This window comes from Sinocyclocheilus rhinocerous, unplaced genomic scaffold (assembly GCF_001515625.1).
Source record: "Sinocyclocheilus rhinocerous isolate Xijiao unplaced genomic scaffold, SAMN03320098_v1.1 scaffold334, whole genome shotgun sequence".
Lineage (NCBI taxonomy): Eukaryota > Metazoa > Chordata > Actinopteri > Cypriniformes > Cyprinidae > Sinocyclocheilus > Sinocyclocheilus rhinocerous.
In genome coordinates, this window is record NW_015658500.1 from 533,330 (window position 1) to 559,652 (window position 26,323).

The 26,323-nt window shown below is 37.2% G+C and overlaps 2 protein-coding genes across 2 annotated transcripts in view; both read right to left on the reverse strand.

Annotated features, from left to right (window-relative positions):
- The window catches only part of LOC107722225 (Na(+)/H(+) exchange regulatory cofactor NHE-RF1-like), a 35,853-nt gene extending 19,807 nt beyond the window's left edge, over positions 1-16,046 (reverse strand). The window contains exon 1 of the mRNA XM_016530505.1: positions 15,400-16,046. Within this exon, the coding sequence (XP_016385991.1) occupies positions 15,400-15,855 (456 nt within the window). The 5' untranslated portion in view covers positions 15,856-16,046. The remainder of the gene's footprint in view (positions 1-15,399) is intronic.
- Positions 16,047-19,362: 3,316 nt separating this feature from the next.
- Positions 19,363-25,671, reverse strand: LOC107722235 (nuclear prelamin A recognition factor). The gene is made up of 12 exons (XM_016530516.1): positions 25,388-25,671; positions 24,818-24,917; positions 24,612-24,677; positions 24,302-24,439; positions 24,084-24,216; positions 23,456-23,590; positions 22,293-22,411; positions 21,858-21,987; positions 21,089-21,161; positions 20,777-20,914; positions 20,468-20,625; positions 19,363-20,104 (listed from the first exon to the last, which is right to left on the reverse strand). Exons 2-12 carry the CDS (start codon positions 24,905-24,907, stop codon positions 19,854-19,856), a joined length of 1,431 nt encoding a protein of 476 aa, XP_016386002.1. The 5' UTR covers positions 24,908-24,917; positions 25,388-25,671; the 3' UTR covers positions 19,363-19,853.
- Between the last annotated feature and the right edge of the window lie 652 nt (positions 25,672-26,323).

A 26,323-nucleotide genomic window follows, 5' to 3' on the forward strand; every position in this document is an offset into this window, starting at 1 on the left:
GTTTTGCGAGCAGGGCAGAACAACCTCAACAAAAACTGAAATGAGATGAGAGGAAATAAGCCTATTCTTTATATTTCATGAAGCATTCAAGCTTATAACGAAACTAGTTTCTAACAATAAACTAGCATTAAACTGACATGCAATAATGCAGTATGTGATGAAAGCCTGTGATCTTTTGTCGTTATGCATGAAACTCACAAAGTTCCTTTTCATGTAGAGTTCCTTTTGCTCACTAGATAGTCTCCCTCTTGGCCTCCTTTTGCCCTTAGGTTATTTCAATATAGGAAGCTGAAGTCAGCAGAGGAAATAAATTCCCCCTGTCTACAGTAGATGTGGGGAAGAGTCATTTTAAAACTACAGTGTCTGACAAAGACCTTCATTCACTGCCAATCCTCCTGAGGGTCTGTGTGACATAACAATACCCTGTGGCTCCTGTGGCCTTCAAAGTGACTATTGGCAAAGAGGTCAATCACTGATTACAGACAAAAATGAAAATGTAGTGATAACTTTTATATACTTATCTCTCCTTGACTTCTCACATACTGTGAGAGTTAAACAGAAAAGTGTTCTTGTTGATTTTAAGCAAGTTCCCAAAAGGAGAAATTTTCAAATACTGCACTGCTTAGTCTTTTTCAGACATTTACAAAGAATGGGGACTGAAGTTTCCAGCTTCAAAAAGGATGCAACATTGCATAAATTTTTCATCAATGTGTGCATTCTTTTCTAGATCGCCTAAAGACATATGATAGGTTTGTGCGAGGAACACAATAAAATATAAGTGCATCATAACATCAGAACATTACGACATGTATGACATTACGCAAACTCATCATGATATAATTCCCCAAGCGTTTATTACCACAACGGGGACAAACTCACACCACAGCCAAGCAGCATACATAATTCATCATTTTTCAAATCTGTGCTCATTTTTACATGTGGAAAATAAGCACGGCCGTCAATCCACAATGAGCATGAGTGTACAGATATGCTTTCAGATTACTGACCTTTACTCAAAAAAATTAACATTATGTCAACATTTACTCATCCTCACATCGTTCCAAACCTATTACCTTTCCTTCATCTTGGAACACACAAAAAAAGGTATTTTGAAGAAAAATGTAACATTTTTTCCCATACAGTCGACAGTACAATGTCAGTAGGGTTCAAAATAACACTAGACATCATGTGACTTTAAAAAAAAAGCATTCAGACAATTTTCTTTTGTGTTCCATTGAAGAATGAAAGTCATACAGGTTTGAAACGACTTGAGGGTGAGTAAAAGAATGATGGACTTTTTATTTTTGGGAACTGTCGCATACCATTATGTAAAACCTGTTTGTCACGAGCAGAGTGTGGAAAGGCCCTAACCGAACCCATCTCCAGCTCACGGCAGGCCTCAGTAAATCCCCCACCAGCCCTATAAAGATACTACAGTTCAATAATCCAAAGGTTAATGACTTTATAGCTCACTTTAGTAACTCATAATCTTGTCCTTGGTTTGCTCAACTCTTGAAGCGATGATTGAAAACAATAATTAGGCCTATCCTTAAACATAACCTGGGTTTTCCAAGTAAACAAGCTTTATTTAAAACCTTCCTATTACGTCATGTGGTATACTGGCATATTGGTTCAGCAAAAGCAATAAAGGAACATTTTTAATAGTATGACGCAATATTGATTACATGAATGTGAAGATGAGCAGAGCTGGCAAAGGAACCATAAATATATTTACAGGCCTGAGGCTTTGGATCCAAGATCAACAGCCAATAATTAACCTATAGAGATTTGAAAACTGCCAACCAACAGCAAAATGCACAGACAGGTACCAAGAGGAGTGAGGTGAAGACTAATACGATTGGTGTAACTGCTCATGTCATCTCAAAATGCAGCAGACCACAGCAGGAAAACAGTGATCTTGTAACCAAGGAAGTGGTTTATGCAAATGTGTGAACATCCCTCCCTCTCTCGCAAAGTTACACATTCAGCTTGAGAGTTTACTTTAGAAATTTTTAGTGGTGAACATCTAGAGAATAGCTAGCGGTTGCCAAACACACCCTAAGATGTTGTATTGTTTTTGCTGAAATGTATTGCTGTCAGAGATTAAACAATTTATTTTATTATTTTTTTACTGAATAAAATGTACATTTGTGCTTTGCCCATAAAAAGTTTCCTTCAATGATACTAGAGTGTTGGAAGTGGTTGCTAAGGTATTCGGAAGGTTTTTGGTGGTGTTGCTATGCCGCTGCTAGGGTGTAGTGATGTTGCTCTAGGTAATTGCTAGGTGGTTGCTTAACAGCCCAATTTTTTAAAAAGTCCATACACTGTAAAAAAAAAAAATCTGTGACATTTACGGTAAAATACCGGCAGCTGTGGTTGCCAGAACTTCACCGTTAAAAATATGGTAGCAACATTTTAGGTTTTACAGAATTAACTTAAATTCACAATAAAAAAACGTATTTCATTAACTGATGTAATGTTAATAAACCAGCATATTGAAGTAACGAAAAAACATAAAATATGAAGTGTCATGCAGGGAATTCTGGGGGTGTCAATTTATGGGGTTTCACTGTAAATTATAAATTACTTTTTCTTTTTCACTTCCAAAAACCGTAATTTTAACAGTTTTTTACTGTAAAATTACATTCAATGTAATTACAATTATTCACCGTATATAGTATGGAAACTTACTGATAACCAATTAACAGGTTTTTACTGTAGCATTTTTACAGTTGTTTACTGTTAAAATCACAATAATTTTTTACAGTGTATGATATTTTGGCACCTATACTTTGAAGTGTGAAGTGTGTTGAAGGTAAGATGAAGATGTAAAATTAGAAGAGTTGTCTTGACTGTCTTGACTTGCTTGCTTTCATCACTTTCATTTTTCTTCTCGTATTCTGGTTCAGACTACTCTTTCCTCACTGTTTTGCATGTTTCTGAATCACTAAAAAGAACCTTTGTTCTTTTTCATGAGTTTGGGAATCGAACTACATAGAACCGGTTTGATTCCCACATAGATGTTACATTTCATATCAAGTGGCAACACAACAGTACTTACTTTTTTTTAACCTTTTGTAGTTTTATTCATGGTTTTTGACGTTTTTGAGGCATGTCAAACACCCTATCCATGTTGGCATGTGTCTAATTTGACCAGCTGCTGTAGATTATTCTAGTAGTTTGACTGGATGCACAGCCTCCTTTCCCTCCACTTCTTGGATGCCATCCTTCCCTCTCTTCTCCGCCACAATATGAAACTTTAATGGTGTCTGAGTTAAAAATGAGTCTCTGCCCTGAATGTTCACTGTAATGGCAAAAAACAGCTCTTTCAACTGGAAACAGAGATGCACGATTAGTCTTCACTCCAGAACAGAATGTTCCCAGAGGCCCAGGCACGTGTGATCTCTTGAGGTGTTCGGAATTGCGTTCTTCCCTTCAGCCGTTGATACTGATGTTTATTTTCTGCTGGGCTGTCATCTCATTATCTTGGCTGTTCCTAGATCTCACACCTTTCCCAGCACCTTAGGATTGAACTCTTAACCTTTCTGCTAGCCGCTAACACCAGTTAGCAGTTTCCTTTCAGTAATTGTATTACTGAAAATTCTACTGAAATATACCAAAGCTGATCTGCCCTAGCAGTACTATGGTACTTATTTTGTACCACAGTATTTACATGGTATATCCAAAGTATTACCAGTAGTAGCAGTATTTCATTCAGTGTAATTATATGGGTGGTTTCGCATGTTTTTATTGCGCACCAGGCAAAAATCGAAATTCCGAGTGCTTAGAAGAGTAACAGCGCAATTCTCCTGAACAAGCCATATGATTCAAGTTCTCATAGTTAGGGGTTTTAAAAATTGCAATAGTAATAGTGATGCATAAGAAGACAGAGATATACCGTAGAGAGGAGAACAGCTAGTGAAGAAAGACAGGCCATGAATTGATGAAGATCCATCTGGTGAAAGATGGGGGTTGTAATACCCCTCTTTTCCCCCTCCCTCCTGTTTTTCAGCATGGAAATACATACAGAACAGCCAGTAATTATTTTTAAATCAAATCACAGCTACACAGCTCTGCATTGATTAGCCCTGTAAATTGACTAGCCCTCACTTGCTAACATGCTTCTTATGGTCTTCTATTACTGCTACAGATCAAACCAAGTGACCGAACTGCTTGATCAGCGAAAGCAGCACACACTTGGACAAAAGCCATACCACATGCCAACTACAATACCCAGAATTCCAATGGGGCTAAGCTCATTAATGTTAATTGGAAGGGGGAGGTAAGGGTGTTTCGGGGGCCTGTAGGCACATGGAGGTAAAGACGAACCCCCTCCACCTCCTCATTATCAATTCCCTCACAGGGTCTAGCTCCTCTCCATTGTACTGCTGCACCCTGCCTGCAGGACACTCACTGTGTAATTAATATTTAACTGAGAGAGAGAGAGATTGAATGAAAACTTGAGGAGGGGTTGTGAAGGAAATGCCACGATCAGCATAGATACACACAACAGCATGAGACCGAAAACAAGAAATAGAGAGGAAACACAGAAAGTAGAGAACTAGGGCAGAGAAGCAGGAAAGAAGTAGGAAATCAAGATCTCTTTAATGTCTCAGTTGTTTATCTCCTAGCCATGAGATTAAATGAACTTTTGCTAAAGACTACTTTTCAGATATGTTTCTCCTTTAGAGTTTCAGAAGTGATCTGTTCCTGAATCTTAAACACTAGCACTAGCAATGCTAAAGTCATGGTTTCAATAGGATAGAACTGGGAGAATAATGACTGTTTTCAAACACATCCCTCCATCTGCCATTTGTGGAACAAACAGATATTCCTGCCCCAGTCTCACACCATTGGTTGAGCCATTATTGCTGTGTTGGTCTGGTCAGGACACTCAAATAAATACAGCAATGCTTGATAGTACCACAAGGCCACAGCAAAACCAACCAACAAAAAGTCAATTTAAGCAGTAATTTCATCTCTCACAAATATCTGTCTGTGGTCACCATATGTTTGTCACCACGTGTGTGTCATGTGAGACTCCTCATATGTGTGGTAATAACATGAAATCCTTTTCTCATTCCATGATCTCATGAGGCAAACACACACACCATAACACATGACGTTAACCCACGCACCAGATTACTCCACATGCTATCTTTTACTCTTTAATAGCATCAGCTTGACATTCATCCTCCCATTGTCTCAGGCTGATGAGCGTTCAACATGAAATGTACATGTTCTTACTGGATTATCTGCAAATGCACAATAGCATCAGTGAGATTTCTTTGCAGAATGGGTCTCGTCTAATTATATATTTTGTTTTTTCATTGTGTGGCTTCCCTAGGTGATGCTGTAAGCTTCACTGCTCAGTAGCTAAGCTTTTTAGTGAACCAAATGTGCACATAGACGCAAAATGCTGATGTGATCCTTATAGCCAGGCAGATGACTTACCAGCTGTCTGGATTTAGATGGTGGATTTAAAGCAGGAGTGTCCATTCCTGCTCCTGGAGGGCCACTATCCTGCAGAGTTTAAGTCATTATTAAACATATTTAAACCAGTTACTTTCTTCCATGGAACACAAAAGGAGAAGTTTTAAAGAATGCTCAGACTGCTCTTTTCTATGTAGAAAGTGAATGGACTAATGCTGCTGAGCTCCAAGTATAAAAAGAAACTCCATAATTGTAGTCCATTCGACTTGCGTACTGTGTTTCACATCTTCTGAAGCCATACGATTTCCTGTGATTAACAGACTGACATTTAAGTCATTATTTACTGATATTCTTCCTCCTCCACTTTAGCTCTCAAATGTCAAGTATTTAGTTATGAGACATGCAGCCTGCCATGCCTTGTATATATATAGAAGGTGCACAGTGTCATTCATACAAACACTAAACACCATCATGGTAACACACATGATGCTGAAATAAAGCAATAAACATTAATTTAACAACATTAGATGTAAGATAAAACCCTAATGTACACAACTGATAAGAAAAAACTAAGAAGAAACATTTATTTCAACGAAAAAACATAAAATATGAAGTGTCATGCAGGGAATTCTGGGGGTGTCAATTTATGGGGTTTCACTGTAAATTATAAATTACTTTTTCTTTTTCACTTCCAAAAACCGTAATTTTAACAGTTTTTTACTGTAAAATTACATTCAATGTAATTACAATTATTCACCGTATATAGTATGGAAACTTACTGATAACCAATTAACAGGTTTTTACTGTAGCATTTTTACAGTTGTTTACTGTTAAAATCACAATAATTTTTTACAGTGTATGATATTTTGGCACCTATATATGGTTCCTCAATGATTTAGGTTTATGGGAAAAGTAAAAGTTTGTGGGAATTTCTGTCTATTTAATCGACCACCAGGCAAAAATCACATGTTTACTTAGAAATGAACAGGAAACCTTTTGTCAATAAGCTGTACAATTTGAGGAAACATTCATATCCATAGCACAAATAGAAAATTACACATTTATAATTACGATTGTCAATAATAATTTTAATTCCCTAACCCTAAATAGAAAAAAGTGAGAAAATTAGCTGGTAGAATATCAAGGTTAAAATACATATGATATAGCAAGGATTCTACAGCAAGGCTCACAAAATTTCAAAATCTCTGGTAGCTCTTCGGGTAGGCATTCTTCAGAATTTGGCTGCCAAAAATAAATTTAATAGCCTGCAGACAAATCAGCATGAACAAAAAACTTCAGTGATTGTATTTTTTTTTTTTTCAAATAACATGTCAGGAGAGTAGGGGTGCAACGGATCACAAAACTCAAGGCTCTGATCATATTACAGATTTGGAGTCACAGATCTTATCATTTTACGGATGAGCAAAAAATATGGTTCTTTATTATTTAAATAACACTTATTATTTAAAGAACACTTTACTACTTCGATACCACAGCAAAAACTAGTAGCATAGGGATGTAACGATTCACTCAACACAAGATGTGATACAATTCTTGATACTGATTTCATGATACGATTTTCCTCACAATTTTTTTTTTTAACAAAATGAGATTTAAGGCAAATTATAAATGAAAAGGTGTCCTTTTATTATTTCTTAGACAAAATGCTGCACATTTCTTTGTGAAACTGAAATATGTCAAATAATAAAACTAGGCCTATAACTTAAAAATTGAAAACAAATCCCAAATCAAATAAATAATACAAATAAAACAAATATCTTAATATAAACAAACTAAGGCTTTGCTTTTGCTCTTTTCATTTAAAATTAGAGGCAACCACTTTGTTTTAATCACAATCCAAACAAAGATGCTAAATACATATTATCAAAGACTGTAAAATAAAAAAATTTGAATCAAAAACGGAATGGTCTGACTTTAGCTTTGTGAAACTATACTACATAAAAAAATCCTCTCTGACAGCAGGTGGCGCTTGTGGAACAGCAGGTATTTATAGGCTGCTACACCTTTAAGACCGAATGCACTTAATGACGCACATGCGATTTCTTTCTCCACAGTTTACGTTCACTTAAAGTTGCAGTTGGAGATCTTGAAAAATGCTAACTTTAGCCTGATAGCACTGAAAGCGAACGTCCCACCTCCCTGCAATCGCCGTCCAAAGTCACGCACCCTGAACGCATATACGTTCACAGACCAGAACAGAGCTCCGGACGTCACGTGACCCATTCTGTTTACACCACCATGCTGGCAGGCATTCGGGAGCGAATATGAAATGAATGGCGCCAGCATGAGTTTCAAGGCAACAGAGTTCACTGCGTACTTTAATTCAAAAGACATAGACCTGTACATAGCTAAACTTAATAGATTAAGCATAACAGATCCCTATAATGCCCCCGTGGTGCTTTTAACGTGTATCAATAAAGGAACGGATAGATTTCCTGACCTGCAGTATCCTGATATCTACAACTACCTCATCAACTTTCCCTCCTAACATTACTCCGGAGACTCTTTAAAAGCCTACAAAAGCCTGGAGGGGTACAAATGGACGCAATCTAATTTTTTGATGAATATTCAACCTGCTATGTCGTCACTGGAAGGGTAAGTCAACTGTGTTGTTAGCTAACGTAATCGACCCTAGCTGTCCTTGTAGGTAGCCAGCATAGCTATATCACTGTGAGTACAGTAGACATAATAAATGTCATGAAATCTTAATCCCAAATTTTGTGTTGGTTAGCATGTTTTATTGCAGTGAACCATTTTAGTCGTCTATCGGGATCCTTAGGAATACGATAAAATGATTTCCCCTTTGCTTTATGGGACAATCATATTCTAATTTGTTGGTGGGTTTTTGTTAAATGTGAGCCAAAATCATCACAATTAAAAGAACCAAAGACTTAAACTACTTCAGTCTGTGTGCACTGAATTTATTTAATACAAGAGTTTCACAATTTGAGTTGAATTACTGAAATAAATTAACTTTTCCACGACATTCTAATTTATTGAGATGCACCTGTGTATATATAGGAAAATGCGTATTTTTGAATTAAAGATAACTTATAGATTTAATATGGGCTGCTTTTGGTGCTTTTTTTTGTGTGTGTTTTACGAATAAGATAGACTTCAAGGTTAAGAAGCTTACTTAAATGTAAAATGTTTTTTCTCTGTTTTGCGATAAAAGATGGCTTCCGTTTATTGATCACGTCTCGGGTGGATTGCATGTTTTCTTGCGCGGCTGGATGTTGGACTCATGAGAAATAATCACGTTGTTTGTATTTGCCAAAACTGATTTACTGAAGTCAAAAGTTCAGGATTTTCTGATTTACTTAACGAATACTGCGTGAGGGGGCAAGAAACGGGCCAAGGGAGGTCACGTACGGGACACATAAATTAAGACCAATACGGGACGGTTGGCAACCCTAGCTTTCCCCTGCCTGTTCTGGCATCCTGGCGCACAGCAGCTGTCCACCATGTTGAAATAGTAAGGTTTGTAAGGTCTAAATAGTCTGGTTTTAAATTATTGATCTACAACTGTCGATACCAATGCTACAGCCGCTCTAGCGCTCTCCTGATGGCCTGCCAAAATGGTGGAGTTTAGATTGCGTGACGTCAACCTCCGGAGCTCTATAAGGCATTTTTAATCACCTAGCTCTATACCAGAGACAACATTACTACAATAGGCTACATCAGCGGTTCCCAATTCCAGTTGCCCCCCCACCGCACATTTCATATGTATCTCTTATCACGTGAGACGTTTGTTCTATTCGACCGTAAGCACCCTGCGAAGTGGACATCACCGGATATTCCGCCATCCAGTTCGAAGCGAGCGTATATATTCCATACAAAGGGCATTAAAATGTGCGAGACGTAAATTTAAATAGTATTTATTTATAGAGGTATATTATGTCACACTTCTCTAGTAAGTTTCGTCTGTGTGTGAAGACGCTACGTAGCGCAAATCCGTGAATGAATGTTCCGAAGTGAAGTAAACTTCAACGGATTTCGCCTGCTCAGGGAGTAGGGAACAATGAACACTGTGTAGGGATCATATCGATCGGAACACAGTTCATTCATGCAGCTCACTTCTAACAAGCTGGTTATCTGAATCGGGTGTGTTAACTAAGCATGCAAAATATTATCGATCGGAACACAGTTCATGCACGTAGCTCACTTCTAACAAGCTGGTTATCTGAATCGGGTGTGTTAACTAAGCATGCAAAATATGCAGAGCGAGGCGCGCAAGGACTGGAATTGGGAACCGCTGGGCTACATCATGTGTCATTCATCAGTGAGAAAACTTTAAAAGTACTACAACACCAAGAAGGAAGATCGGGTTGTTGATGTTTGTCTGCCATTCTCGCCGCGACAGGAAGTAAGTGCGCAAGACTGTCCCAGTTCTGAAAAACGCCAAAGCGCAGTGCCCTTAACGCACACTAAATCCACACTCAGGAGCGGTTTTCGAGGCTTAGTGTATCCCATCATGCATCATGTTGTGGAAATAGGCTTGTTCGAGATGCATCAGCGCTGCGCAGACCGATCGGCGTATGACATCAAAGTACCCCGAGAGTCATAATAGAGCAGACGACTCTTTACGCTTTTGAATCACTCTCGCGGTACTTTCATTTGAGACTAATCTTTGCGACTTTACGGATCTTCTGTATACGCGAACAGCTTTTATCACTCCAAAGACAAAGTAAAACATGAAATCGCATCATATGACCCCTTTAAAAGGCACAATATGTAAATTTCGCCACTAGAAGTCGCATTTTCAAAACACTAGGCACTAGGTTTGAGATGCGGCTAGCCTCGCCTGAAATTTAGGAGTAGGCGGCTGCAGTGAGGGGAGGAGTGAAATAAGCGCAGTCAAGACCGACAGTTCTAACCTCTCGAAGTGGAACAGATACCTACGAGATCAAAGACAGATATCGCGTTATTCACAATCATGCGCTGTGTTGCTGATAAACATGATATCATTTCAGTTCTGATGCTTTTATATGAAAACAAATATGATGAACGACACTCAAAGTCCTTGCTATTTATTCCATTCGAAAGACGTATTTATCATCCATTTTTACTTTAATACAAACATTTATTTTAGATTTTTTTTAGAAATATGAGAACGATCACATATCTCACACAGAGATTGCACTGTCATGGTGTTTGGGAATATTCATGCATAATTTAAACACATAATCACATGATATCAGATAAAACAAATAAAACATTTTAGAAGAGAACGCAACATCATGGTTGTTTGAACCAATGAGCATTGTGTCGTCAGCGAGTCATTTCCCATCGTGCTTTTGGTCAGCGCAGCTGGGGGAGAGCAACTGCGCTCGACTGCACGACCGCTTTTTATTTAAGATAAATGCTGATCTTTGATCTTTCTATTCATCAAAGAATCCAGAAAAAAATAACTCAATTGTTTTAAATATTGACAATTACGGATGTAACGATTAACCGCGAGCCAGTTGAAAATCGATTCAAATATGTGACGATTCAAACCGGTTGAGATGCTAAACAAATCGCGATTCATTTAGGGGTAGGGGTTTATATGAATCCATGTCTGAGGGGAAGTTACTGTCTTTAGAAAAGTTTAGATTGTATTTTTTCTTTTCAGCTTGCCTCTGTATAATGCAATCAAAATCGTGAATCGAATCGAATCGTGAGTTGAGTGAATCGTTACGTCCCTATTGACAATAATATAATAATATTAAGAAATGTTTCTTGAACAGCAAATCATTGACCGCTTTCGTCAATGTCAAAATAATTGAGCTGGCCAATCAAATCAAAGTAGGCGGGATTTAACGTTCACAGAAGCAAGCGTCAGTTTAATGCTGAAAGAGAGCGAGGTAAGATGGAAACTACAAATCATTTAATATTAGTCAACTGTTTTACAATAGAAATATGGTCATTTTGAGAGAGAGATTAAAGTTGCATATGTGAAATACTTGCATCTGTGTGTCTCTCTCTACAAACAATGAAGCTGTAAGTTTAGTTACTTAAAAACAGCGATTTTACCTTCTCGTTGCTGAGAAATAGCCTATAATGTCCATTTCTAATTATTGGGGGGGACAGTGATTACGACCACTTTCACCAGTCTAGGAAGTAGGCCACTTCCATATTTTTATCGTCTAATTAAAATGACGCTAACCTGATTAATAAATAAAACACTGAATGAACAGCATAGGCTAGAGTCCTTACCAGGTCAAGAAAATATGATCATATTACCCCAATTTTACAGTCTCTGCACTGGCTACCTATTAAGTTCCGTATCAGTTACAAAATATTATTACTTGCCTATAAGGCCCTTAATGGGCTAGCTCCTGCGTACCTAACTAGTCTTCTACCACGCTACAATCCATCACGCTCCCTAAGGTCACAAAACTCTGGACTTTTGGTAGTACCAAGGATTGCAAAGCACACTAAAGGAGGTAGAGCTTTTACGCATTTGGCTCCCAAACTCTGGAATAGCCTTCCTGATAACGTCAGAGGAGAACTGGCCCCTGACTGAGCCTGGTTTCTCCCAAGGTTTTTTCTCCATTCTGTCATCGATGGAGTTTTGGTTCCTTGCCGCTGTCGCCTCTGGCTTGCTTAGTTGGGGACACTTCATTTCCAGCGATATCGTTGACATGATTGCAAAGATACTATTTAAACTGAACTGAGCTGAATGAAGACATCACTGAATTCAATGATGAACTGTCTTTAACTGGAAAATTAGTGTTTACTATTGTCATTTTGCATTATTGACACACTATTTTCCTAATTAATGCTGTTCAGTTGCTTTGACACAATCTGTATTGTTAAAAGCGCTATATAAATAAAGGTGACTTGACTTGACATAGTACCTTTACTGCAAACACACAGAATGACAAGCACACAATTTAGTGATTGATATCAACATCACATGCCATTTATTATAAATAGAATCAAAGCAAACTATTGAGGATTGTTCCAAAGAAACATACCCTTTCTTTCCTCCCAACACACCTGCATTTCTGAAGAATTATGCGAAGGAATCATTATCAGAGAATGATTCAAATATCTGCAATGTCAGGAAATATTCCAGACTCAGACATTGATCTAATTTTCATAAATCATCCCTTTTTCATCATTTATTGCTAAACACAATGCGAGCAAGCTGTCTGAGTGTAATCTGCTCTGAAAACTCATCTCAGTAAGTAAACAGCATCCATCAAGCACTGCACTGCCATCAAGAACAAAGCTTAGTCTGGGTTTAACTGACAGCAGATCCAAGGATGTTCCCTCCAGCGGCATTTTACTTCTGAATGATCACAGAGAGGAAGGATGGGACACAGGAGGGTGAGAGGAAAACGACACAACAGAAGGGCCATTCATGGTTGACTGAGGGCTTCAAAAACACGTTGATAATTGCTGGAAAGAAATGTGATTACAATCCATATTGTTCCGGAGACTCTAAATAACTGTTATTGAGCAGAGGCCTTCTCTGGTCCGCCAGGTTTATGATGATTAAAGTTATTTCTGGCTCATGCCACATAATCAGAAAAGGGACTGACAAACACTGGCCTGTATGTCTTTATGTAAAAGAATAACTAGCATCAAAACGGCACACTTGACATTTGCTTTTGCTGTGCCGGCACTTTCGAAAACCTAATTGCCTTCTATAGTAACTTTTAACTAGATTTTCTAAAGAAAATGTAAGTGGGGCTTGCCTGTGCAAAAACGCAGTCACTAGAGTATTCTGGGTGGTTGCTAGGGATCTGCGTCACTCCCAAATGTCTATGATAATCTCTAAATAATCCATATTATTTGAGCAATCATTCAAGTTATAGAGGTGCTTGCTTTATTAGGTTTGATCTTCAGTAACTTCTCCAAGCCTGATGGCACATCCTAATCTGTTACATAGGATGAAAAAAATCTCAATCCTACTCTGTGGGCTTCTCTCTCTCTAATCTTGTTCTGCACCCAAACAAAGAGTAACTTTCCACAACAAGGATCTCCAAGGCAAGGGATTGAAACTTTATTGTGGTCAGCTTAGTCTGCTGGCTTTTGTCCTCATCTCGAGCAATTACAACTCAAGAAAATCATGAAGTATATTTAGTACAATGTTTTATTTACCATCTAACTGACAGAGCTCCATTGAAACTCAATGGAAAAAAAAATAAATCAATAAAGTGCCTCCAATGTTTTTGACTGAATGAAAATTAAATGAATGTTGATAATAGGGCATCCTCTTAAAGGGATATGTCATGTTGTTCCAAAACATAAAAGAATATATTTTGAGATTAGGTTAGGTTTTTTTTTTTTCATGTCTGCACAATGACAATCAATAGGGTCCAAAGTGGTTTGGTTCCTCAAGTTATTTAAATTATCTTCTTTTGTGTTCTGCAGAAGAAAGTCAAACGGGTTTGGAACAACATGAGGGTGAGTAAATGATGACAGAATTTTCATTTTTGGGTATATTTGTCCCATGAAAGAGAATGTTGCCCACTGAAAGGCCTTCAGATTAACATCACAGGAATAAAGATAAAGTTTGTTCTATTCTTATTGCACAATTGGTGCAACTGCAAATCACTTGCAAGACCTTGTACTGTTACATAAAAATGTTGTATCACTTGAAAGCCATGCAAATGACCTATACACTCTACATGATTATGTAATCTTAAAACTTCAACAATGGTAAATGATCAAAGAGCTCAGTTATGACACTCGATATGACGTGTATCTGATCTATGAGAAGAATTTTTCCACTTCTTCCTTATAGACAGCTCTCAGTTATAATTTACTGGCCAAATAACAATACCTTCTAATAAGTAACATCGTATTGCTAATTTACTATGCATGAATAGCATTAGTATTATTTATTAAGTAATCAGGCCTTCACTATCTATGATGTAATGGAATTTGGTTAATGCAGCTGATGACAGGTGTCGTTCCCCAAAAGGCGGGAAACATGTTTGACTGTCCTCATGTCTGACAGGTCAGACTGGAAGCAATGTGAAAACCAGTGAGACCCGTGATGCAACACAAAGAATATCTGATTTTAAAAAATGTAAATGTCCTCAAACGTTTCAGAAGGGCCGCCGCACTTGTTCATCTTTCCCCACCAAACACTGTGTTGTTAATATGGGCACATATCCACAAAAAGTGGCCTGGTCATCAAACTATGTGCAATGAAACTTGCCATAAGAAAATGTGAAAATTAGCTTCTCTGTGGACATATTCTGCTGGGAATATAATATTGGTAACTAGTAGAATATTCGACGATTTTTGTCTAAATCTATTAAGTTATACAAAAATGTACTCTATGAAATGCAATTCATACTAAAATTGACTTGAATACACATCTACTATGATGAACATGTTTTTAATTGTTGAATTAAAAGTCATTTTGATAGCTTTTGTGTGGATTAAAGTCAAAAATCAAAATGTCAAAGGTGGTAGGCTATAACTTTTCAGCCAGAGACAAAAAAAAAAAAAAAAAAAGTCAAGTCAAAAGTATTAAACTCCTGAAAACTATTAATTTCTGTAAACTCAAGTGTATTTAAAGTCCAGTTAAAGTATTTTAGTTTAATGGTTACACCACTTGACATTTTGAGAGTTACTGAATCAGAATATATGTGGAGAAGTTTTAGGCCTTACAAACATTCTTTCAAAAATGTATGGAACTAACATGAATGTGAAGATACAAAATATTTATATAAAAGTGTATTTTAAACTAGATTTTTAAGAGATTTATCATCTTTAATGATCTCGAACATCCTTATTTGACATTAACCTACATATACACATAATTTACTATATCATGCTATCAATTATATACCCAAAGTGTACGGGGACACCTGTCAAACTTGACGCATGTGCAGAAGACTCAACTTCTCTCGCATCTTGTTCGCATCTTAAGATCCAAAATAATCTTTTAAGGGATGGAAATTTGCTCATAAAAGCTGTTCGTTTAGTTGAACTCACCTTGGAGCTCACGCTCAGTCTATCCATGCGTATGTCCCCGTTTGTTTCCGGGACAGGGGTGGACTCCCTTGGTGTCTCGTTCTTCACTTCGTCTTCATGGTCCGATCCAGCACTGCTCGCTATCGGTATGCCATCAGTCACATACTCTTTCTGGCACTTCAAGTTGTGCTTCTGCAGCAGTTCTGCGGTCTCTGCATCCATCACGATGAGCTCTAGTTGGTCCGTGATGTCTCGTATGCGGGACACCACCTGTTGATGCTTCTCGTCCTCCACATTCTCCCCGTTCACGAACACCAGTTTGTCCCCGGCCAGCAGACCCGCGGCGGCGGCCGGAGAGTCGGCCTCCACATGCCGAATGAACTGACCTGGCTTGTTCTTTTCGCCGTGGAGATGAAAACCGTAGCCGTTATCCCCTTTTTCTAAGATGCACAGCTTTGGCCTGAGGTCGCTGGACATTTTAAAACTTTAAGACTTACAGATACACAAAAGCAGCAGTCCGGCTAAACTGAAAGTTGGAGGCAGCAAAGAAAAGTAGTTATGTGAAGAGAAAACTCCCACTCCGCCCACTCCGCGTCTTCACTGTGTTGCAACACTGCAAGTCAAATCGCAGTTTTCTTTGAAGTGTAGACAGTCAGCGCTTCACAGACCCGCCTCCGTCTGTTGCTCTCACTGATTGGAACGTTCACCTGTCAATCAGAAGAACGTCATGGCGCGAGTTCTCTGGCACGGTAAAAGGGGCTATGGGGCCGAGTTCTACAAAAGCTTTGCTGAAGAATTGGCACCATTCCTGCTAGAGATGTTTTTGGAGAGTATTCAGTCAGAAACTTTGCCTTCTAGTTTAACACAAGGGCTTTTAACTTTGATACCTAAACCTAAAAAAGATGTTACTTTGATAGATAATTGGCGACCTATTTGTCTCCTTAATAATGATTATAAAATTTTAACTTGGGCTTTGGCCAAAAGACTCAAATGTGTTCTAAGTTCAGTTATCGATGAGACTCAATCAGGATTTATGCCAAAAAGACACATATCAAACAATATCCGACTTGTTCTAGATTTATTAGACTATAGCGAATTAGTTAATGATGACAGTCTTATTCTTTTTGTAGATTTTTACAAAGCTTTTGACTCTCTTGAACACGAGTTTATTTTTCTATCTCTTAAAAAGCTTGGGTTTGGTGATCCATTCTGCAAATTTATAAGAACTCGTTATAATAAGGCCAACTGTTCCATCAACCTTAAGTAGGGTACCTCGCCTAGATTTCAACTGTCAAGAGGAGTTCGTCAGGATTGCCCTGTAGACCCTTATTTATTTCTTGTGGCTGCACAACTTCTTTCCTCCTCTCTTTTGAGTAGTCAGCTGCAAGGTATTACTATTGACAACAAACATATACTTATTAGTCAGCTAGCTGACGACACTACCCTGTTTTTAAAAGATGAATCACAGATTCCGATTGCCATCCAATACATTAATTTTTTCTCTAAAGCTTCCGGCTTAAATTTAAATCTTAATAAATGTGAGCTGTTAGCTGTTAAAGCCTGTCCTTCTCCCTCTCTTTACGGTATTCCAGTTAAGTCACAGGTGATCTATCTGGGTGTATCCATATGTAAGGATGATAAAGTCAGAGGCAGACTGAACTTTGACCCAGTTGTTGAGAAAACTAAAAGGAAATTCAATTCATGGTTACTAAGAGATTTATCTCTTAGGGGACGAACCCTTATTGCTAAAGCTGAGATTGTGTATGTTCTTAGCAATGCAATAATAAAAAATAATAAAAAAGGGGCTATGGGACTCACAACCAGAAACTGTCTTGCATCTTTTTGGCATTGTGTTCAAACAAGGAAACTTTGGCAAGACATTTGCCAGTTCATTGTTAACTTCATAAACAATGACACTGATGTTTTGTTTGGATCTTTCACTTTTGGGAAGCAGTATAAACATTTTTACTTTCTTTGCAACCTAATTATTTTGCTTGCAAAATATTTTATTCACAAATGCAAGATTATGAAAGTTACCACCCTTTTTTCTTACTTTCAAGAAGATATTAAGTTCTATATTAAATCCTTGTCTACCAAAAAGGCAGCTAAAACTTTGAATGTATGCTCACTTTTTGTTTTTGAATAATTTTTATGTTTAATTTTTATGTTTTGTAGGAAAGATTATGTTTATTGTTATGTGATCTGTTTAAATTTTTTCCATTTATTTATTTATTTTTAATGTAATTGTTTTTTGTTGTCATTTTATTTTTATTATTATTTCTCTCTCTCTTTCTCTTCTGAATTTTAATTGCTATGTATTGTTTGGCCATCCTTGAACCCCTGGCTCTTTTCCTTGGGATATGTTTTTTAAAGTGTTTAATAAAATAAGTAAATAAAATAAAGGGGCTATGGGAAGTACAAACAAAAAGTAGATAAAGAAAAAGAGATTTCTTTTATTTCATGTAGAAATGTTATATTATTTTTAACTAATATGGATAGGTAATTGAAGTACCTTTTCATTTTTATAGTTGTAATTTAGTTTAATCTTTTAAAACCAGTTAAACGTTCTAACATTATTGTATTGTTATAAAGCCTGAATTTTTCCACTGTTTGTACATGAAATATGGACACATTATTATAAACAACAATTATTATTTTGTTGTTGTTGTGATATATTCTAAAAGTCTTAAACAGTTTCTCTATAATAATCATGATATATCCAATATCCAGAAAAGTTTCTTCAAAATAGTTCTGTGATGAATTCATGATTGCATCAGGACATAGTTGGAATTACATGGCATGCTTCTGCATTACAAGGTCGAATAAAATGGTAACATTTTGCCATATAAATTCCTAGTACACCTCTGTTATGTGTAGAGTAACAGTCATTCATATCAATAAGCAACATCATTATGATCTGATTTTTGAATGTACTATAGCTTTGATGGGAAATATCTATACCAACACCAAAGGTTTACCCATCAAGGAATTTCTCCTCACATTATAATCAAATCTTGTTACTGTGGAAACCTTTTGCTTTCTTCCATGCAATAAAAAAAAGATAAAAATGTGCTTGCAGAGATTATCTGCCAGTTGACATACCGGAGCAAAGTTATGAGAATCACACCCTAAATTTTGTTACTGTTTAATCACAAATGGGATTTACTCTTTTAAGTGTCAAACTTAAATATACTAAAAGTTCAAAGAAAATCTCTGTAGCATTGTGTGATCATGTGCCTTTTAAATTCTTGTGTGAATATCAAGAGACTCAATAATAAAGTCATTACTACCTTGCTCCTGTGTTTGGCTTCACATGTGTCTAAATTCACTATAGTGGTTAATGGCTCAAAATTAGTCAAGCAAGGAAGAGCATGCATGTTTGTGCAATCAGGCAAGATTAATGAGAAATTAGAATTATCCTTAATGTTACAGTGCAAATTCTTCAATCATAAACTGCATTTTAAGGCATTTCTCAACGAATTTCAGTAACATTTTGTGCACTATATCTGAAAATACAAATATATCAATAAGAAAATCAGCTTACCACTTCAATGACTGAAGTGTGGAGCTGCAGCACATAATGTGGCTAGTATGATGAATTTTATGACAAAGAAACATTGTGACAGAGCAGCCAGTTGCAACACAAGCTCACACAGTTGTAACCGCTCGCAAAGAGGTTATCGCAGTAGCTGATACATACTGGGCACAGTGTGAGGGATTTGAGGCCCCAACTGCCATCCATCCATCCATATGTAGTGATGTATTCTGCCATCTAGTTTCTCATTTGAAAACCAATAACCTGAACACTTAATACAGAAAAGTTCGTTTTCATGTCAGTATAAGACATTTATAAACACAATAAGTTAACCAGACCCAGATGGAATCTGTGGACAAATAAGATGCTTTCTGTGCTGTAGTAATACTTTTTTGGTAGGTGAAAGCATAATCAAATTGGTCAAAATATATATATTTTTTATTTTAAAAAAGTAATTAAGCTTTAATTGAGGATTGGTATTCTTTAATTCATTGCACCAATATGTATTAGTTTTGCACTTTCTACAGTTGTTTCGTAGTTATAGTCATACACAAAATGCCATCAATATTTCCTTCAGTGCATATTAACAGGGTTCAGTAATTAATAGCAACAATACTCAGGGCTTTTTGCCTTGTGTTATTGCTATCGTCCTTTTAATAACACGGCTGGTTGCCCAACCATGCACGACATCATTTAGGTGTAACATGAGTGAATGCTCCAGAAAACTAGTTAACAAATGCAAATCTTCTCATTAGTAAAGCAGAGTCCGATTCACTGCATAGAACAGGAAGCCTGTTTGGTCCTCTGTTCAACCTTTCTTTTACTGCAGACACATTGCAGTCCGTGTGAGCCCAAGATGGCATCAAACAGTCAGTCTTGATTGGTGCTGTTAATGCCAAGCTTGGTTCCAGATATGTGGGAATGCAGTGCTGACTTCCAATCACCACTGCATATCAGAATTTAGCATATGAGAGGGCGGTTGCGTGTGGTTCTTGTACTGAGTGTGGAGGCATTGCTGCGCATGTGGGGAGTCGTGGTAGTCCAGCCAGTCCTGGTAGAGGCGCTGGACCTCTGGGTTGCTTTCAGGCAGTCGGACAGGTAAGCTGCTATAGTGTTCTTCCATTTGCTGGACCAAAGTTCGGTCAGGACGACCTCCCTCTCCCTCAGCTTGTCCTCGTCCACTTAAACAGCCTGAAAGTCAAAATGAAGGAGAGATAAGAAAGGAAAGGTACTTTTACTGTCAACGATTAAACATTTTTCAATGCACAAATAATTAATAATGCTAATAATTTAATATCACAAATGTATTTATATCTGATATTTAATGATGGCATATGAGACTTCTTTCAAAAACATAAGAAACATTGACCCTAAACATTGACTATATTTCTATAACTTTTCTAGGCTTTTTTTAAGTTTTCTATTACCATGCAAACCCTATAATATGTTCAAGCTTATTTTTTATAAATGACAGCACCTATTAAGTTAGCTAAAAACCAAAACAAATTTGATTTAATATTTGTAATTTTGTTTGTTTTTATAGGTATTGCATACCTCCGGGGCAGGAAAGCACCTCTACTAGCTGGTAGGGCACTTTGCCTTTCCTCATTCTGTGCACTAAAGTCTGAATGTTCCGGAAGCCATAAACTGCAGCAAACTGCAGGAGAGTCTCCCCATCACGCTCTAGCGCCACCTCCTGGAAGTCTCGATTCCTAGCAGGAATAAGACAGGTGTTTACAAAGCTAATGAAGGATAATAATAAGGATCATTAGTTAGTAATGCCTACATATTCAGAATTTCTGAATAATATAGATTACCAATATCCATTTACAGTCATCAAAAACTGACTGGTCTATCTCTCACCTGAGTGTCTTGTACACAATCTCTTGGACGTCAATGCCAAACAGCTCTTTGGCTGCATGTTTGAAAATGTGCTCCAGGAAGCCTTCAGATCCACGACCTTCATGTCTGGTCATACCTGGGTCACTGGTCTGACCAAATCTAAAACAAACACACACATTTCAGGATTATTATCCAGCCTCATTACCCTCTTGTGTGCCTCTTACTTTCAACACTTCAGCAAGACTCTGATTGCCTTTGCTTTAATAGGATAAATGTAAAGAACTATGGGATTGTTTATTTTAACCCCAATATAATGGTGCTAATTTTACTTACACGTGATCCAAAGGAGCAGAGTCCACTTCCTCAACAGTAACTTTGCTTTGTTCCATTAAGTGGAGAATCTCTCCTAAACAAAGAGTCATTTATTGACATTTCAGGAGTCCAAAGATCACAAAAACATCCTCCATTGAAACCTGTGCAACATACAATAAACCTTGCCGATCATTTCCAAGAAGGAAAGATAGACCAGGGAAATATTATATTAGGATATTATATATTTTTGGTCTATCTGCACACTAATAAACATATCTGTACATTTACAATAACATTTTTTCCTATACTTCTATATATAGTACATTATTTCTTTTTTTATTATATTAGTGTTATACTACATCCCTACTGTGTTATTCCTATGTATGTCTGCACTATCATGTATGTCTGCACTATGTTTGTACTTTCTTCTACACTGGAAGCTCTTGTCGTCAAGTCAAATTCCTTGTGTGTGTAAACATACTTGGTAATAAAGCTCTTCTGATTCTGATTCTGATTCTGAAGTGTTATATTACATCCCTACTGTGTTATTCCTATGTATGTATGTCTTATCATGTATGTCTGCACTATGTTTGTACTTTCTTCTACACTGGAAGCTCTTGTCGTCAAGTCAAATTCCTTGTGTGTGTAAACATACTTGGTAATAAAGCTCTTCTGATTCTGATTCTGAGGAGAAATAAATCTGTATCATTTGGTCTAAACCAGTTGTTTGTTAATAATTGATCTGAAAAGGTAACAGGAGAATGAGCTCAGTGTCTCCTCACAGTCTTACCTGACGTAAGCACACAGTCGACATCTCTGGTCTCTAGGATGCTGTTGTAGAATTCCTCTCTCACAGCTTCAAGCTTTTTATCAAAGCAGGGAGCCACCACCACATGGAAAATCTGATCTGGGGTCAGCTTCTACAAAGATAACACAGATTCGGTGCCTCATACAGTCACCACTAATAAGAAATGGACAGTTTTACATGGTAGTGATACAGGTGATACAGTAAATACAAAGGTCTACAGGCAGTGTGTCCACATTTTTGACAAATACAGTTCTATGACTTTTCGAAAATGATTCGATTTTTTTTATTAATAATCACAATTTCTCTACTAATATTTGGAATATATTTTAAATATTACACTCAGTATAAAAATGAACATTTTAGAGCAAAGCTAAACTAGCAAAACAGGTTTTCCAGTGAGCCATAGAAACCTCTCACCTGTTGTCTGGCAAAAAAGTCTTTGACCAAGGAGCCCATGATCTGTTGAGGTGATCTTGCGGTGCAGATGTGTGGTGTGACCAGGCTACCAAGAACACGCTCTGCATAGCGAATCCATCCTGCGCAAAACACACACACAATTGCGCATTTAACAAATGAATTAAGCATTTATATATATTTGTATATCTCTCTAATCTTTAGATGTTTACTACATACAGCAACTAGTGACAACAGTAAGCAATACTGACTATTTTATCTGACAATACTGCTTTGATATTCTCATACCAAAAATAATGTGTAGTTAATTTTTTACATTACTATTTTTGAGGAAAATGAAAGTGACCACCATTCAGTGCTATGAGAAGGTGAAACATAATATGAGATTTATTTATATTTGACCAAAATGCAAGCTCTGTATTCAGTAATTATGCACTAAACAAATCATGACAAAATTACTGTACCTTGAACCCATATATGGTACTACAGTAAAAAAAAAAAAAAAAATCACACACATATATATATATATATATAAACTGTCATTGAACTAAATATACTGCAAGTCACACTGACTGGATAAACACATCAGCTGAGTGAGTTAATAATCATCCATGATGAAAAAGAAATAATAGCCACTGAGAGCGAGGAGGAAAGTTGTGAAAAGTGCAGGAAGGGTGTGTGAGGCAGCTTTCACTCATCTATCTCACAGCTGCAGAATGCTGTGGCTATCTAACACAGTCCCACCCATTAACACACAACCCACACTTATTGCACCACATTTGGCATTTGGCTCTTATCTACATTTAGAAACAAAATGTTTGAGAAACACAAAGACTTGAGGTTCACACAAAGGTGTTTAATTGTGTTGCAGGAAAGATGTCAGTTGGCAACCACTTCACCTATCATTTTCAGGAGTTTTCCAATGATATGAAGATCAAATTGAAATCTGCAGACTTCTTGCATTCAAAACTGAAAGCATAATCAAATGAGCTAATATTGATTTTATAAATGAACATGCAATGCGGTGAAAATCTGCAGAGATTCTGTGTGGACCTACTTGCACATTGCCATTTTGATAGCTTTATATTAGCATAAGCGCTTTCTGGTGAAATGAGACCTTACAATGTGTGTTAGATGAGCTTAAGTGGTTATCACGATGGTCTTACCTGGACATGAGGATGTGAACATTGGCATGGCATTAGAATTGTGAAGTTTACGACGGTAACGCTGAACAAATTCTCTCTGGCTTTCTAAAATGCTAAAACTTGCAGCTACTGTAGTGTCAAAGACATAATGAACCCCTAAGGAGACAGATGAAAGAGGCCTTTAAAACAGTATGAAAGAACACATATACCACGTAGCAGGGTTATCGTCATTAACTAAAACTATTAAAAACATTTATAACTGAAATCTAAAATAAATAAAAATTTAAACATTAGATGGAAAAACTGAAACTAAAAAATGAGATATGTTTCCTTGGCAACTTGGTAATTAGAATAAGCTTAAAATACAAAAATTACTAGCTGTAAATAAACAAACTAGAACTGAAAATTAAACTAAAATGGAAATATTATAATTAAAATATTAAAATGAAAGCTAATCCGAAATAATAATAAAAACTATAGTAGTATATAAAAGATACTGAAATAACACTTGTGTGTACAAATATTTAAGACAGTTATTAGCTTAGTCAGATTGCACGTGGCAAATGTTTACTACAATATGTGAACATTTTGATTAAGGAGGTTGGCAAAGTGACAGTGACTTCAAGGCAAATATGGCGTCCAGACGTACCCACACTCTTTAGGAAGCCACAGAGTTTCTTTGCAGCTGCTGGAACATCCAGCTGAAACTTAATAGCAAAAAATGGCAGTGACTGGGGACACACAGACACCACGAGAATTTTGTGCTTCGAAGTGTCACATTTCTGCCAAAGACATAAAAATAACAACATGAGATACGTCCACACAGATCATCTTTTCAGATTCTGACATTTTCCAGGCTTACACTACCTTATTGAGGGCAAGCACGTGGTTGATCTCATCCAGATTTTGCTGAGAAATTCTCTGGCCTTCGTTCTCCGATAAACAGCCGTCACAGGCCAGACACGCGCTCAACAACACCTGCTGAACTGAGGTAGACTCTTTCACCTGAGAAAAACCATGAATCAGATTATCAACATCCACACGTCCAAAACAAACATCCTCCCCCAAACCGAACACAAACAAAACAACAGATGCAAACCACAGCTTATCAGATGAGTGAAACTCAATGAGTGTGTCTGACACATATTATATATATATATATAAAAATGAGAAATACCTCTCCAGTGGCAACACCTTTCTCTTGCAGTGAGTTTATTCCTTCATCACTCTGTTTCTTGTTGCACTAAGAGGTGGAATTGAGGAGAAAATAAACAGTGATTAGTGACCAAGCAATACATGGGTGACATAAAATAAAACAGAGAAGAGCCTCTGATTCAGACAGAAACCAAAACAGGATACACAAGTATTAAATGGATTTATTACCTGTTTAGTGCAATTCTCACACTTTTCTTTTCTCCGTCCTATACTGACTTCAGACATTGTATAAGGAGCTCCTGATATGTTCAGTGCCATAAATTATTCCCTGTAAAAGATAATAAAACCGTCTCACTGCAGCTTTCTGTATTTATAGAGCATTCTGGATGTTATATGACACCAAAACACATATTTAACCTAAAGAGGGGGGTTAGAGTTAAAATACAGTTACAAAAAGCCCGTTATTAACCTCAAACATTCACCTAAGCACCAATTTAAGGGAAATGTGATAATTTTAGGTTCCCATGATGTGCTCTATTCAGTTTCACCTGATTACTGTTTTGAGGATCTCTCATGCTTTTGTACATAATCACAGGTTAAGCGGTTGGATTACATTCATTTCTCAGCATGTAATAGGGTAACGTTAATAAATAAACATTATCAAAAACTCTGAGGACTCATTAGATAACCCGTGACATTACTTAACCACCTGTCCTATAACCTAACGTTACCGACTGTCTGTGTACTAAATAACCTAACCCTAACTACAACAATACACAAACAGGCCACCCAACTCACATCAAAAAAATCACATGAAGCCCTTATTGTTCAGGGGGAGACGAAACAGCAGTAGGTCTTTACAGCAGGAACTTCTCCTATTGACACTTGAAAGCGCGAGCTGGTCATCAGAAAACAGCGCACTGCGGTCATATAACACTGATGTTCATCCAGTCATCCGTTTCACAACTCCGGCTAATCCTAATGGTACACATTTCGGGTAGAAGGATCTCGGCTCGTCTTGACACCGGCGCATCCAACTCCATCGTCCTTTAGCGGTGTCCGATTCGTGAATGAACCGTCCTTTTGAGTCGGATCTTTTTAATGAATCGCTTGAGCCGTTGAACCGAGTCACTGATTAATTGAACCAATCATGTCCGATTCGTAAAGATTTATGATTCATGATGATTAAACGACATTGTCGTACGTTCGACTCGCTGTGACCCCGGTTAACAATCAAATACTGTTTTAGTATTGTTTAAAGTGCAAATTCTATTTATCTAAATGACTTTATTACGAGTCGAATCATGGCTGCAACAAAATGAACAAGGGACATAATAAATTTACAATAAGCATCCCTTCCCAGTTAACACAGTTTAATAGAAAAATGTGCCTACAGTCATATGCCACACACCGGTATGTCAGTGACTAAGTGATGGACGTAAAAGAACCTCTGAATTGTCTCCTTGAACCAGTTCATAGAATCGAACTGTTTGAAAGAGCCGATTCGCGAGAATGACTCCTTGCCACGCATGCGTAAATCAGCAACTCTGATGTTAATTCCTCCTGAACCGGTCAAACAATGCTTGACTTCCCGTAAATAATATTTTTAGTCGTATATTTTGGGATAGTTATGCCATATATGAAATTGTAATAAGTGCATTGCATCAGTTACTAAAACAGTTGGGATTTTATAGACATTTCCAACCATGGGTTAACTGTTAGTGCAGGCTTAAA